The 16,912-nt window shown below is 42.5% G+C and overlaps 1 protein-coding gene across 2 annotated transcripts; it reads right to left on the bottom strand.

Annotated features, from left to right (window-relative positions):
- Positions 1-1,828: 1,828 nt before the first annotated feature.
- Positions 1,829-9,543, bottom strand: LOC109868663 (SUN domain-containing protein 1). Of its 2 annotated transcripts, none has more exons than XM_020458375.2 (16): positions 9,370-9,543; positions 8,971-9,079; positions 8,790-8,875; positions 8,305-8,535; positions 7,928-7,999; positions 7,212-7,312; positions 6,967-7,020; positions 6,828-6,881; positions 6,522-6,598; positions 6,239-6,377; positions 6,029-6,151; positions 5,855-5,942; positions 5,660-5,775; positions 3,526-3,696; positions 3,223-3,312; positions 1,829-3,059 (listed from the first exon to the last, which is right to left on the bottom strand). In XM_020458375.2, exons 2-16 carry the CDS (start codon positions 9,075-9,077, stop codon positions 2,946-2,948), a joined length of 1,623 nt encoding a protein of 540 aa, XP_020313964.1. In that variant the 5' UTR covers positions 9,078-9,079; positions 9,370-9,543; the 3' UTR covers positions 1,829-2,945. The 2 variants fall into 2 exon arrangements, with proteins under 2 accessions (XP_020313964.1, XP_020313965.1); XM_020458376.2 differs by having other exon boundaries at positions 6,522-6,595; positions 9,370-9,541.
- Positions 9,544-16,912: the final 7,369 nt, after the last annotated feature.

Genomic DNA, 16,912 nt, shown 5'->3' with positions numbered 1-16,912 from the left:
TTTAATGACCTTTTCATTGGCAAGATAAGCAAACTTAGGGATGACATGCCAGCAACAAACGCTGACACTACACATCCATGTATATCGGACCAAATTATGAAAGACAAGAATTGTACTTTTGAATTCTGTAAAGTCAGTGTGGAAAAGGTGAAAAAAGTATTGTTGTCTATCAACAATGACAAGCCACCGGGGTTTGACAATCTGGATGGAAAATTACTGAGGATAATAGCAGACGCTATTGCCACATCATCAACTTAAGCCAACTAGAAAGTGTGCGCCCTCAGGCCTGGAGGAAAGCTAAAGTCATTCCGCTACCCAAGAATAGTAAAGCGCCCTTTTTTTTAAAACTAGGCAAGTCAGTTAAGAAACATTTTTTTATTTTCAATTACAGCCTAGGCACAGTGGGTTGTTCAGGGGCAGAACGACAGATGTTTTTTTTACCTATCAGCCTGTTAGTAACCCTTAGTAAACTTCTGGAAAAAATTGTGTTTGACCAGATACAATGCTATTTTACAGTAAATGAATTGACAACAGACTTTCAGCACTCTTATAGGGAAGGACATGCAACAAGCACAGCACTTACACAAATGACTGATGATTGACTGAGAGAAATTGATGATAAAAAGACTGTGGGGGCTGTTTTGTTAGACTTCAGTGCGGCTTTTGACATTATCGATCACAGTCTGCTGCTGGAAAAACATATGTGTTATGGCTTTATACCCCCTGCTATATTGTGGATAAAAAGTTACCTGTCTAACAGAAGACAGAGGGTGTTCTTTAATGGAAGCCTCTCCAACATAATCCAGGTAGAATCAGGAATTCCCCAGGGCAGCAGTCTAGGCCCCTTACTTTTTTTCAATCTTTTCTAATGACATAACGCTGGCTATGAGTAAAGCCATTGCGTCTATGTATGCAGATGACTCAACACTATACACGTCAGCTACTACAGCGACTGAATAGACTGCTACACTTAACAAAGAGCTGTAGTTAGTTTCAGAATGGGTGGCAAGGAATACGTTTGAAATATTTAGGACTAAAACTAAAAGCATTGTATTTGGGACAAACACACACACACACACACACATAATAACATACGCATTATACACACACATACACATGGATTTAGTACTGTAGATATGTGGTCGTGGTGGAATAAGGGCATGAGGGCACACAGTGTGTTGTGAAATCTGTGAATGTATTGTAATGTTTTTAAAATGGTATAAACTGCCTTAATTTTTCTGGACCGCAGGAAGAAGAGCTGCTGCCTTGGCAGCTAATGGGGATCCATAATAAATACAAATGTAGTTTTTAATAGGGTTTTTGGATAAATGCCTGTGGTAAACACAGGCTCAGAAGATCTTATACGTTTTGTTCTTTGAGATAAAGATTATCAGCCAACGTCACTTTTTCTGAATTGATGTAATAAACAAAAGGCAAGTCTTCATAAAGTTCATATTAACTGACTGATATCTCAGAGGACAAAACATATAAGCGCTCATAAGCCTGTGTTAACCTCAGACCTTATTTTCAGCATGTATCCCAAAACCCTATTCTTTCCCCCTTAGGAATGACTGAAGGAGCATGAGGTAAATAACTTCAGTTTTTTTATGACTACAAGCTGGTGAGCTCTATTGGCAATGCCCCCACTTTTTTTTATTTTTAGAAAATCCTACCCAAGGTAGAAGTTACAAAACACAACCATGTTTTTTCACATCTCTAATGTCTCCCATTTATGTAATGTATGGTCGTGTAAAAATATTGTTTTATTGCCTTTCAAAGTGTGTTGCATTATGGGGATAACTGCATGAACTTCACAAATTCCATGTGATCAAAGGTACAATGTAAACACATATTTACTGTTTGAGGGTGTGATATGGGGGGCTGGAGACATGTTTATTTTGACATTCTAATAAAAACTTTTATTAATGGCAACACTGCCATGTTGCATAGAGCCTTGCTGTAGGGAAACCACAACCATGGAGATAGGGCACTCATCTTCGTATCTGTGCCATTATAGCACCTGTTACAGCATGGCCAGAGCCATTGAAGGAATCTCCATTTTGACATTCTTCTTCAATATTGGCTGATCCCTCCAACAGGGTCACCAGGAGGGATCAGCCAATGAAGTTGAAAGTCCCACCCAGTTGACTACATTAAGATGGTGGAAGCCCTCAGTGACTCCGCCTAGGATAATATGGCCTTTTGGCCACTAAAGGCCTCTTTCCCTATGACCACAACACTGTCTGACTTTCGTACGTCGCATACGCACTTCCTCTGAATTCACTCGTTGACTTGTCTACAGTCATCTTCGTTAGCCTTACTGCTCGAACGCACCCAAAGAGTGCAGAATATTGCCTGGCTGCCCTACATACACAAACAGAAAAAAGGATATCTTGATGCATTGTGGAAATAACAACCTGTTAACACGGAAACAACAGGCGGAAATATTAACGAATGTAGACTTCAATTTTTGGTAGCTGGTTAAAAGACAACGTTCCAAGTTTCTGGGTCCAGCCCCAGAAACAGAAAAGTAATGTTTTTATTTCAGTCAAAGGACTCCTTAGTGTATTTCAGGGCATAGAGGGTTATTGACCCTTGGGGGACACCCTGGAATTTTCTCCAAATCCAATAAGGCTGCCATAATAGCATTTGATGGGGGTTTAATCATCTGTAAATATGAGTTTTGCAAATAAGATACATCTTTTAGAATTGTGTACTACACTTATGACATTTACAACTATTCTGGTGTAATTCAAATCTATTGGGAATACAATATGGCCACCATCATTACACTCAGTTCCAACTTGTGACCAAACCCATACAAAACACTGCCCAATAGAGATTTTATTTAGAGGCAAAATATATGCTCCAGTATGAAAATGAAAATTCTAGGGTTGGGGTGGACACACACAAACACAGGGGTTGAGATGGATAGCCGATCGCCCTCAAAAGAAAGACATCTTGCCATGAACCCGGAAGCGGTACACACAGGTGTAGTCCTGGTGACCCCAGTTGCTGCGGACATGGAGCTCCACATACCGATACACTGCGGTAGGGTTCTGAGGGAGAGCGAGAGAGGTCCAAGCATATTTAATTTTGAGAAGTCTTACTCAACCCATTGTTTTGCATACACATTAGGCCCCAAAATGTATCATCTACCTGTCTCATTAGAGATACTCATAGTAAAGATGCAGGCTAATAGTTTGTCAGCATTTGACTCACAGGCAATTCGAACGTCTGTAGGGGATCTCCAGCCTGGTCATATGTAAACATTCCGAGCAGTGATCCCTCTTCGCCGACAGTAGACATTCCCTACACAGAAAGAATGTGAGAGACGTGTGAGGGAGTCAATTAAAAGGTATTCAACATAGCACTAAAACATCCCTGTGCAAATTGTCCCACTGGAAATTCTGTGGTACAAAAAAGGAAATAGTCTCAGAGTAGGAATGCTGACCAGGGAAGAAAAGAGCCACCCCCTACTCAGAGACACTGTGAATACAGGAACTGGGGTCAGAGTTAACTCACGTAGATGGCAAAGTCCTTGGGGGCGCTGTCGATGCGCCCATTAGGGGAGACTGCAGTGGAGAGGTGCTCCAGAGAGACGTGGGTCACGTGGATGGGGTGAGACAGGGCAATGGTCATAGTGCCCTGGGCCCCAGGAAACGGCCAACACTTGCCAGGCAGCACCTGCTGGCCCTGAGGGGATGAAAGATGATCGGTCTTTAACTCTAAAGCAGCGTTTCCCAACCCTGGTCCTCCAGTACCCCCAACCCTGGTCCTCCAGTACCCCCAACCCTGGTCCTCCAGTACCCCCAACAGTACACGGTTTCATTATAGCCCTGGACAAACACCTCATTCAACCTATTGAGGGTTTGATGATTAGCTGACAAGTTGAATCAGGTAACCCTGCACAAGCAGACAAGTCGTTTTTTACATATGGAATTGTTTTAAGATTGTTATACCAAGGATAATTTAGCTATTAGATTATTAATTTTCAAAACAAAATATAAAACAATTAATTTGATGAAACATTGAATTTGGCATTACTGATATTAGCCCCTAGAAATACATTGTATAATAGATTCACTACATGGGAAGTGAAAAAAAAAAAAAGTTTTGGGGGAAGTGATCTTGCTTTGTGCATGGGGGCATTGTCATGCTGAAAAGAGCCTTCCCCAAACTGTTGCCAGAAGCACAGAATTGCCTAGAATGTCATTCATTGTATGCTGTAGCGTTAAGATTTCCTTCACTGGAACTAAGGGGCCTAGCCTGAACCGCAAAAAACTGCCCCAGACCATTATTCCTCCACCAAACTTCAGTTGGCACTATGCATTGTGGCAGGTATCGGACTGCTAGATAGTGAAGCGTGATTAATCACTCTAAAGAACTCGTTTCCACTGCGCCAGAGTCCAATGGTGGTCAGTTGTACACCACTACAGCCAATGCTTGGCATTGCGCATGGTGATCTTAGGCTTGTGTGCGGCTGCTCAGCCATTGAAACCCATTTCATGAAGCTCTCGACAAACAGTTCTTCCAGAGGCAGTTTGGACCTCGGTACGCGCTTCAGCACTTGGCGGTCCCGATCTGTGAGTTTGTGTGGGCAACCACTTCGCGGTTGAGCCGTTGTTGCTCCTAGATGTTTCCACTTCACAATAACAGCACTTATAGTTGACCGGGGAAGCTCTAGCAGGGCAGAATCACTGACAGTCACTGAGCTCTTCAGTAAGGCCATTCTACTGCCAATGTTCGTCTATGGAGATTGCACGGCTGTGTACTCAATTTTATACACCTGTCAACAATGTGTGTGGCTGAAATAGCAGAATCCACTCATTTGAAGGTGTCTACACTACCATTCAAAAGTTTGGGGTCACTTATAAATGTCCTTGTTTATGAAAGCACATTTTTTGTTCATTAAAATAAAATTTATCAGCTAATTTTGTTGTCCATTAAAATATCAAATTTATCAGAAATACAGTGCAGACATTGTTAATGTTGTAAATGACTATTGTAGCTGGAAGCGGCTGATTTTGTTATTGAATATCTACATAGGCGCACAGAGGCACATTATCAGTAACCATCACTCCTGTGTTCCAATGGCACATTGTGTTAGTTTATCATTTTAAAAGACTAATTAATCATTAGAAAACCCTTTTGCAATTATGTTAGCACAGCTGAAAACTGTTGTTCTGATGAAAGAAGCAATAAAACTGACCTTCTTTAGACTAGTTGAGTATCTGGAGCATCAGCATTTGTGGTTTTGATTACATGCGCAAGTCCCATGATGCTTGTGGGGGACGTAGAGCAAAACAGACCACCATTGTGTTCGTGAGAGTCTCATCATTATATTTTGTAGGCCAAACAGTTAGACATTTTCGTGAGAAGCCCGGTTTTCGGAGTCTCATGGTCTGACAAACATCACTCTAGCTCTGCCACTTGTCAGAGATATCGGTGGATTGAGACAACCCATACAAAAAAAAACATCTCAAGGTGAAACAGATGGATTTTGATGGGGATTTTTGTATCATGTTAAGACTTCTGCAGGCAGACAATTGTAGGAGAAGGGTTAACCTGTATTTAAACATGGTGGTCACAACGACAGACTTCAGAAAGAGAGATATAGGTTCCTGGATGACACAGAGGGAGAGAGAGAGGTACCAACCTGGATGACAGTCCGGGGGGTCTCTGCAGGATACCACAGGGGAATCCCCAGGAAGCTCACGCAGGCCGAACGGGTCTGATACGTCTCAGAGCATCTGCTGGTTACAATACTGCCACCTACACACAACCACACACAGTGAATATTTCTGTGACAGATACAAAGAATATGCTGAAGTACAGTGATGACGTCACAAACCTTGAGACTCCAAGGCAAAGTCAGGCAGTCGGTCCGCCAATGGACGACTGCAATCCTTTATCAGCTGTTTCACGTCCCATCTCTCATTCTGCCAGACACAATCACACACAATGATGAGTTAAAAAAAGTTGACATCTGCTTATTTTACCAGAAAAATAAATCAAATCAACCCACCTGGGCCAGTCGGTCACTCAGCCATTTCTCCATGGCCTCTTTAAAAGCAGGCGTCATGTGTATGTTTTCTGGTGTGGGAGCAGGGGGGGGATGGTTTTGAATGAAGGTCACCTGTTGCTGCAGCTAGAGAACACAGAGATCACGCACATTAGGAGAAGTGTGTGTGTGTGTGTGTGTACGCACATGTGCCTGCGTGTACGTGCGTGTTACCGTATCACTGGTGTCCTCCAGGGCTCTGACCAGCTGTGTGGTAATGGATTGTTCCTCTTGGAAATCAGACATCTTGCTGCTGAACTCTGCAGCATCCTGGGCCAGACGCTCTCCGGCAGCAGAGACAGAAATAGAGACACTACAATGGAATAGAATGAAACACAAAATAAATGTATTTTCTACTTTGTGAGAATCAGATTTGTCTTCTAGAATAGAATACAACATAACTTTTTTTTATGGGCTAGGAGCTATATGGGTTGTTTCAAGACTGGTCCACACTCACCTGTTCACTTTCTCTCTGACGTTGTTAATCTCGCTCCTTACTTCCCTCATGTCTATATTCAGTCTTTGTACCATCTGCTGGTGGACAAAGTTTATTCAATTGAATGCGTTTGTTCATTCCTGAAGGGCAATTATTGATACCACTTCTCAAATGACAAACTGGCAATACTACACAAAGAAAAATAGAAAATAATCCCTGGTACTTCCACTCTCAGCTGAAAGAAAGAATCAGACAAAATACATCGCTAGACCTGTGTTTTAAACCTTTTTTTATCTTGTTACAAAGGGATAGGTAGAGTATTCTCACCTGGGAAATGCCTTGGTGCTGGTGTGCTTTCTTTTTAAGGATCTCAATCTCTCTCTGCAAGACAAGCACAAGTCAGATAAATGAATGTCCAAACATTTTGTGCATTCTCTCCACCCAGCCCTCCCGCTCTGTTTTGTACCTGGATGGTGTCCATTTTGTTTTTGAGAGCTGAATCCATGATAGGACTTCCATACTGTGGAAAGAGTTTTAACTAGTCAACAAGAGTGTTGCCCATGCATAGCTTTCAGCATTCACCCAATCAAAACATAGATAACAGTCTGTACCAAATGGCACTATTCCCTACGTAGCGCACTTCCTTTGACCAGAGTGGGGCACTGTATAGAGTGCCATGTGAGACATCACCATAAAAATAAGAGGTCCTACCGTAGCCTTTGGAGTCAGGTCGAGTGGAGAGTCAGGTTGAGTCGGGCGGTTCATTGGAAGGCTGAGGTTCATGGTGGGGAACACGATCGGAAAGACAAATACTGCAGGGAAGACATTGTGGTACAGGTCACACAGAGGACAGATGCATAGGAGGATATTTAGACGTGTGAACATGAATGTGTGGGCCAAAAAGATCATCAAGGACAACAACCATCCGAGCAACTGCCTGTTCACCCCACTACCATCCAGAAGGCGAGGTCAGTACAGGTGCATCAAAGCTGGGACCGAGAGACTGAAAAACAGCTTCTCTCTCAAGGCCATCAGACTGTTAAACAGTTGTCACTAACACAGAGATGCTGCTGCCTACATACAGACTTGAAATCATTGGCCACTTTAATAAATAGATCACTAGTCACTTTAATAATGTTTACATATCTTGCATTACTCATCCCATATGTATATACTGTATTTTTATAACATCTTGCCTATGACACTTGGTCATCGCGCATCCATATACATGTATATATTCTTAATCCAGCCCCTTAGATTTGTGTTTATTAGGTAGTTGTTGTGGAATTGTTAGATTACTTGATAGATATTACTGCCAGAACTAGAAGCACAAGCATTTCACTACACTCCCAATAACATCTGCTAACCATGTGTATGTGACCAATAAAATGTGATTTAATTTGATTTTAATGTTACGTCACACTCACGGAAGGTCAGGAGAACAGGCAGGAGGAAGATGACAAACCAGGATGGCAAACCATTCGGGAAACATGACCAGCCTACAGGGACACAGTGCCAAAGATAATGCTAATGCTAACAAACAAGGCAAAAGCAAAATAACGAGCTAACGCTAAGCAAATGCACACAAGCCAGCCACAAGACATGAGATTAGCTAATGCTAACAAACTACAAGCAGAGACACACTTAAATTAAAAAAAGCCCTTACAGTAAATGTAATATTGGAGACACACTGATGCTAAGCTAATGATAACAAACAAGGCTTTTTTTCTCTTCTTATTTTTACAAGCATAGAGACATGCAAATGCCAAGCTAATGTTGTCTCTCATAGACACACTGAACTCACTGCAGCTAGCGCTGGCCCTAGTGCCTATCCCGCTGGGGCATGGCTTAGCCCTCAGTGGCTCCTCAGAATCAGAGCAGTAGCCAGAGCTGTCAATTCTGGTGAAGCCAATGCTGGAGGAGCTCATGCTGGGCTGCAGGGACACAGAGGCAGCGGGGGTCACAGGAACAGGGACCACAGTAGGAGACAGGAAGGTCTGCCTTCTCTGGACAGCCCTCACAGTTGGCACCATGCCTGACAGAGGGGAAGAGGGAGGGAGAGAACAAGATGGAGAGGGTGAGGGAGGGAGAACTTTAGGAATACATAGCATATTATTGCATAGTATTTCCAATCTACAAAAGTGTCTAACCCAGACTAGGGACTTAATCCTGTGCTGTCACAACTCATATGATCGTTGTCATGGAGTTGGCAAGACAGAACAAGGGACTAGATAGGGTTTATCAATCTGGACAACCCCTAGAGCAGGCAGGAAGTGATGTGAGCAATACCAATTAATTCATCGCCGTTGATTGGCCGATTTGGATTTTGGATTCCCTTATGGCCCCCAGTTCTCATTTTCCTCTTGTTGAATACCCTGAGAGACAGACACACGTACATTTTGATTTGATACACACAGTTAAGTGCATTAAGCATCATAGCACACACAGTGATACTCTCTCACTCACACACCTAGGCACAGGGCTTTCCTTGTAGGAGACAATGGAGCCAGAGGATTCGTCATCAGAGGACTGGTCATAGTACCCTCCATTAAGAAGCCTTGCACTTCTTCTAGACATGACTGTGAGAAAAATCAAGAGAGATTGATTTCAAATGCCAGGCCTAAACTAAATCCACCTTTGGTCAGTGTTGTCATGGGCAACGTCATCTTACTTAAAGCACAAAACTGGACAACAGTGTCAACCTGTGGCAAACATTGGGTCGTACAGCAGGTTTTTACCAATTTCTCTTCTGTTTGAGTATTCATCGTGGAAACTTTTCTCGCATTTTTTTGTTTAAATCAGCATAGATGACACGTCGAATAACCGACTAAAACCGTGCTTTTTGAATCAAATGTTGCCTTCTACTTACCCGAGTCTTGTTAGCCAATTCATACAGTAATTATTGCAATCTTTAAACTCAGATGTAGCAGCAGAAAATGTAACTTTGCTAATGAGCCAGTGTGTGAAAAACACTGGAATTTCCAGCGCGTTTAGAATGTTGCGTCCATGGAACACTAGAAATAGAATGGGGGACGCAGTTTACGTCACAATCAGCACTCCTCACCAAACTTATTTTGATTGACAGCTTTCATCACGTGCATCGGTCTCCAAAATCCATTCGATTATTTCGTTCCCTAATACAAATCAATCAATAAAATATCGCCACATTGCTCTTATTTGTTGTATGTCTGTATATTTCACGCACGATGGTGACATTTAGCCACCATATAGCATATGAAAACGTCATAAACCATGATAAAAACATTTATTTACAGGAAATTAGCTGTAAAACTGCAACACTTTCTTTGTCTCAGCAAAATGTGTAGGGATTAGATCAGGGATTCTTGAAAGTGGGGCAAATCCTTGTCCGACAGGGAAATGAGATATTGTTGCATTATTTGTGTATGCCATATGTATTCTAGTTACTAGCATGTATGCCCGCACTATCTACCAGGCCTGTATATTGTTTGTAAGCCTATACTCATGGTTATTGTTTTCTCCTATCTTTCCATAGAACCACTTTTACACTCTCACTTTCTGTGAGCAGTCAGTACTCAAGGAGTTTGTTGTGGTGAACACATCATCTGAATAAATCTGTTCTGAATACATCAAGACCCATCCCACCTATCACTATAGACCACCCACCCTTGTTTGGTTTCCGTGTGCCATATATTTTTCAATTGTGCTGCGATGTTTCACAACATTTTCAAGACCTGGTCTTGCCGGACAGACCTGTGGTGGCTGAACCCTATCCATTAACACCTAAGAGCTCTCATTACTGCCTGTTTTATACTCGAACAAAAATATAAACGCAACATGCAACAATTTCAACATTTTTACTGAGGTACAGGTCATATATGGAAATTTGTCAATTGAAATAAATGCATTATGCCCTAATCTATGGATTCCACATGACTGGGAATACAGATACCTTCAAATAAAAAGTAGGGGCATGGATCAGAAAACCAGTCAGTATCAAGTGTGACCATTTGCCTCATACAGCATGACTCATCTTCACATAAAGTTGATCAGGCCTTGCACTTGTGGCCTGTGGCCACTCCTCTTCAATGACTGTGCGAAGTTGCCAAATATTGGCGGGAACTGGATCACGCTGTCGTACAGGTCGATCAAGAGCATCCCAAACTGGCTCAATGGGTGACATGACTGGTGAGTATTCAGGTCATGGAAGAACAGGGACATTTTCAGCTTCCAGGAAATGTGTACAAATTCTTTCGACATGGAACATGAAACATGAGGTGATGGTGGTGGTTTAATGGATTAAGGACCCGGGGATTAATGGCACGACAACGGGCCTCAGGATCTCGTCAAGGTATCTCTGTGCATTCAAATTTCCATCGATAAAATGTAATTGTGTTCGTTGTCTATAGCTTATGCCTGCCCATACCATAACTCCACTGCCACCATGGGGCACAATGTTCATAACTTTGACATCAGCAAACCGCTCGCCCACACGACGCCATAAACATGGTCTGCGCTTGTGAGGCCGGTTGGGCGTACTGCCAAATTCTCTAAAACGACATTGGAGGCGGCTTATGGTAGAGAACTTAACATAAAATTATCTGGCAACAGCTCTGGTGGACATTCCTACAGTCAGCATGCCAATTGCACATTCCCTCAAATCTTGAGACATCTGTGGCATTGTCTTCTGTGACAAAACTGCACATTTTAGTGGCCTTTTATTGTCCCCAGCACAAAGTGCACCTGTGTAATGATCATGCTGTTATAATCAGCTTCTTGATATTCCACACCTGCCAAGTGGATGGCAAAGGAGAAATGCTCAATAGCAGGGATGTAAACAATGTGCACAACAATGTGAAAACAAATTTGTGCACAACATTTTAGAGAAATAAGCTTTTTGTGCGTATGGAACATTTCTGGGATCTTTTATTTCAGCTCATGAAACATGGGACCAACACTTTACATGTTGCGTTTATATTTTTGTTCAGTGTACATGGTCCTCCCGGATCAGCCTTTAGTATTTTTCATATTTGTAATTATGTTCCAGCCCCTGACCATCCAGTCAAAAAGAAATCAGCCGGCGGCCTGACAGGTTGATCATACCAGGTGATGAGCATAGAAATGGAATCCATGTCCAATTCTAATTCTATTTCCATGGTGATGAGGAGACGATCAGTGTTAGCACCAAAACAAGTGTTCTTTCTCAGCACCATAATTTCTCCTTATGTGCTCTCTTACCACTGTTAAACTGACCATATACAGTGCCTTCAGAAAGTAGTCATACCCCTCGATTTATTCCACATTTTGTTGTGTTACCCATTTATACACAATACCTCATAGTGGCAAAGTGAAAACATGTTTAGACATTTTTGCTAATTTATTGAAAATTAAATATAGAAATATCTTATTTACATAAATAATCACACCCCTGAGTCGATACTTTGTAGAAGCACCTTTTGCAGAGATTACAGCTTTGAGTCATCTTTGGTATGTCTGTACCAGTTTTGCACATCTGGATTTGTTTTTATTTTGTTCTCCCATTCTTCCTTGCAGATTTTCTCAAACTCGGTTAAATTGGATGGAGAGTGGCGGTGAACAGCAATCTTTAAGCCTTTCAACAGATTTTCAATGAGATTGAAGTTTGGGCTTTGGCTGGGCCACTCAAGGACTTTCACATTCTTGTTCCGAAACCATTGCAGCATTGCTTTGGCTATATGCTTGGGGCCATTGTCCTGTTGGAACGTACATTTTTGCCCCAGTCTAAGTTTGTTTTCACTCTGAAGTAGGTACTCATCAAGAATTGGCCTGTATTTGGGTCCTTTCAAATCAAATCAAATGTTGTCACATGCACCAAATACAACAGGTGTAGGTAGACCTTACAGTGAAATGCTTACTGACAAGCCCTTAACCAACAATGCAGTTTTAAGAAAATACCCACACTCCCCCCAAAAAAGTAAGAGATAAGAAAAATAAATAAATTAAAGACCAGCAGTAAATAACAATAGCGGTCTATATACAGGGGGTACCGGTTCAGAGTCAATGTGTCAACGGGCGGGGGCACCGGTGTCGAGGTAGTTTAGGTAAATATGTACATGTGGGTAGGGTTATTAAAGTGACTATGCATAGATGATAACAGAGAGTAGCAGCAGCGTAGGGGTGGGGTCCTTCCTCTGACACCGCCTGGTATAGAGGTCCTAGATGGCAGGAAGCTTGGCCTCGGTGATGTACTGGGCCGTACGCACTACCCTCTGTAGTGCCTTGCGGTCGGAGGCCAAGCAGTTGCCATACCAGGCAGTGATGCAACTCGTCAGAATGCTCTCGATGGTGCAGCTGTAAAACCTTTTGAGAATCTGAGGACCCATGCCAAACCTTTTCAGTCTCCTGAGGGGGAATAGGTTTTGTCGTGCTCTCTTCACAACTGTCTTGGTGTGCTTGGACCATGTTAGTTTGTTGGTGATGTGGACGCCAAGGAACTTGAAGCTCTCACCCTGCTCCACTACAGCCCCGTCAATGAGAATAGGGGCGTGCTCGGTCCTATTTTTCCTGTAGTCTACAATCATCTCCTTTGTCTTGATCACATTGAGGGAGAGGTTGTTGTCCTTGCATAACACTGTCAGGTCTCTGACCTCCTCCCTATAGGCTGTCTCATCATTGTCGGTGATCAGGCCTACCACTGTTGTGTCATCAGCAAACTTAATGATGGTGTTGGAGTTGTACCTGGCCGTGCAGGCATGAGTGAACAGGGAGTACAGGAGGGGACTGAGCACGCACCCCTGAGGGGCCCCCTGTTTATTTATTTATTATTTATTTATTTTACCTTTATTTAACCAGGTAGGCAAGTTGAGAACAAGTTCTCATTTACAATTGCGACCTGGCCAAGATAAAGCAAAGCAGTTCGACAGATACAACGACACAGAGTTACACATGGAGTAAAACAAACATACAGTCAATAATACAGTATAAACAAGTCTATATACAATGTGAGCAAATGTGGTGAGAAGGGAGGTAAAGGCAAAAAAGGCCATGATGGCAAAGTAAATACAATATAGCAAGTAAAACACACAAAATAAATAAATTAATTAAAATTAAATACAGTTGGGAAAGAGGTAGTTGTTTGGGCTAAATTATAGGTGGGCTATGTACAGGTGCAGTAATCTGTGAGCTGCTCTGACAGTTGGTGCTTAAAACTAGTGAGGGAGATAAGTGTTTCCAGTTTCAGAGATTTTTGTAGTTCGTTCCAGTCATTGGCAGCAGAGAACTGGAAGGAGAGGCGGCCAAAGAAAGAATTGGTTTTGGGGGTGACTAGAGAGATATACCTGCTGGAGCATGTGCTACAAGTGGGAGATGCTATGGTGATCAGCGAGCTGAGATAAGGGGATCTGTTGAGGATCAGTGTGGCGGGTGTATTGTTACCTACCCTTTCCACCTGGGGGCGGCCCATCAGGACGTCCAGGATCCAGTTGCAGAGGGAGGTGTTTAGTCCCCGGGTCCTTAGCTTAGTGATGAGCTTTGAGGGGACTGATCGCTGAGCTGTAGTCATGGAATAACATTCTCACATAGGTGTTCCTTTTGTCTAGGTGGGAGGGTAGTATGGAGTGCAATAGAGATTGCATCATCTGTGGATCTGTTGGTGCGGTATGCAAATTGTAGTGGGTCTAGGGTTCATTGTCCCCTCTATCCTTACCAGTCTTCCAGTCCCTGATGCTGAAAAGCATCCCCATAGCATTATGCTGCGACCACCATGCTTTACGGTAGGGGTGGTGTTAAACGGGTGATGAACTGTGCCTGGTTTTCACCAGACATAGCTCTTTGCATTCAGGCCAAACAGTTACATTTTTGTCTCCTCAGACAACAAAATCTTTTGCCTTATGATCTCAGTCTTTCACGTGCCTTTTTGCAAACTCTAGGCTTGTTGTCGTGAGTGGCTTCCGTCTGGCCACTCTCCCAAAAAGCCCAGATTGTTTAATTGCTGTAGTGACGGTTGTCCTTCTGGCAGGGTCTTCCATCTCAGCCAAGGAACTCTATAGTTCTGTCAGAGTGGTCATTGGGTTATTGGTCACCTTTCTGACCAAGGTCCTTCTTGCCCAGTTGCTCAATTTGGTTGGACAGCCAGCTCTATGCAGGGATGCAAATACTTTTAAAATTTCTCATTGATGGAGACCACTGTGCTCTTGGAAACTTTCAACACTCTTGAAATAGTTTAATACCCTTCCCCAGATATATGCTTAGTCACAATTCTATCTTGGAGATCTACAGACAGTTGCTTGGACTGCTCTGACATGCACTGTCCACTGTGGGACCTTATATAGACAGGTGTGTTTATTTCTTTATCAAGTCCAATCAAGTTGTAGCGACATCTCAAGGATGATCAAAGGAAATTGAATGCACCCAAGCTCAATTTGGACTGTAATAGCAAAGGGGTGTGAATACTTATGTAAATTAGATTTCTGTATTCATCTAGGAAGGCCTCCCTGATACTGCCTGATCTAAGACCTCTCCATCCCTGGCGAAACAAAGCTTTAGTAGTGTCTCGATCCCTCACTATGAAGCGCTGGTGTGACCAGCTGACTTCCTCTGCAAAAACGATCCTGGTGTGTGGCTACAGAGAAGCAATGTAAACTGCTCTTTACTACCTCTTCTGGCTGAGGCCTAGAGCTTGGATGAGTGCCATTTCCCATCACAAAAGTGTTCTTAACAGAAGTCCACCGGCACATTCAGATAATCAAAGTCACAAGATAGTGACAGCAGTGGTTCGGAGCTAGTCATTCTCCTCCAGCAGCTGACCACCATTTTAAGGAGCTCAGGTAGCTTGTTAGTTGATCAGGCCCAGATGTGGCAGACCTGGACTAACTCCCATCTCCAAGGAGACCAGCCAAGGGGAAGGAGTCTACAATACGTCAATTACAAAACACAAAAAGATGAAGAGGCACAGCAAACCATAGAAATTCAATTATAAGGCACAGAAAATACATTAATTAAATAAAAGATCACTGTAAAGTCCTAATTAAGTAATACATGCACACAAAAAGGGCTGGTCTCCAATTGGGTAAAACTAGGTAGGGCAACATGTCACCAGCAGTAAAACAAAAAATAAAAAAATATAAAGACATGATAACATCAATCATAACTACAACAAATACATTCTATATACAAATTACACTGGACCGGAATGGGAAAAGAGGACCCTATTTTATTGAACCATTATTTAACTTGGCAAATCAGTTAAGAACCAATTCTTATTTACAATGACAGCCTAGGAACATCTTGGGGATTCAATCTATGTCACGCGCTGACCTTAGAGATCCTTTTTATTTCTCTATTTAGTTAGGTTGGGGTGTGAGTTGGGTGGCATTCTAGTTTTTCTATTTCTTTGTTGGCCGGGTATGGTTCCCAATCAGAGGCAGTTGTCTATTGTTGTCTCTGATTGGGGATCATACTTAGGCCTTCACCTTTAGTTGTGGGATCCTGAATATGTTAGTGTGTAGTTGCACTGCATGTAGCGTTTACGGTCGTTTTTGTATTTTTTTTTTTTTTGTGTCATTTAAAAATAAAGGAAAAATGTACGCCTACCATGCTGCACCTTGGTCCAATCCATCAAACGACGGACGTGACAATCTAGCAACCTTTCAGTTACTGTCCCAATGCTCTTACCACTAGGCAACCTATCACCCCTATAGGGCAACATTACCCAAACAAAAGGGTCCTAATTTGAAAATGGGGTCACCGGAGAAAGCGGTTGGGACGAACGACACGGTTTCTGTTAACTTCCTACAAATTTGGCTCTTACTTTTGAACGGTTGGAAGTAAAAACCAGTGGGCACAAACTGGTTGAATCCCTTTTCTGTGGAGAACATGTGTAACTCAAGCTGTCACTGTCATCAGGTTTCTACACAGATGCAGCTAAACTATCAAGCTCAATCTATAAATGATCACTGTCGCTGTCCTCCATGTACGTCTAATATTTAAATTAAAACAATCAAATTTCAACTACAAAAAATATATTCAATGTGATGACATTCGATCAATGTGGGAAACTGATAGGATTTGCAAACAGTCATCACTGTAAAGGATTTTTAAGAATGTTATTAGAATTTTTTTAAATTTAACGTTCAATTCCCGTTAGATGACTCAGTCATATGTGTGTGTAAAAATCAGTGTGGCGGGTGTATTGTTACCTACCCTTTCCACCTGGGGGCGGCCCATCAGGACGTCCAGGATCCAGTTCCAGGATCCAGATCCCGTCAGTATGTCTGGTTGTGTAAAAACCTGTTAGTGATTCTACCACCAGGGGGTGCCAAAGTCCCATAACACAACCAGCATTGCAAATAAGAAAATTACTTCCAACCAGATTTAATCCCAAATTGGTGTATGATACACGTCAGTATTGACTTTTCTCTCATGTCTGAAATGTAAGGCGTTGGGCCAGTGCTGTG

Source organism: Oncorhynchus kisutch, linkage group LG23 (genome assembly GCF_002021735.2).
Source record: "Oncorhynchus kisutch isolate 150728-3 linkage group LG23, Okis_V2, whole genome shotgun sequence".
Taxonomy (NCBI): Eukaryota; Metazoa; Chordata; class Actinopteri; order Salmoniformes; family Salmonidae; genus Oncorhynchus; species Oncorhynchus kisutch.
Note: the sequence above shows the minus strand (reverse complement) of the source record. Positions and strands in the feature narration are given on the sequence as shown.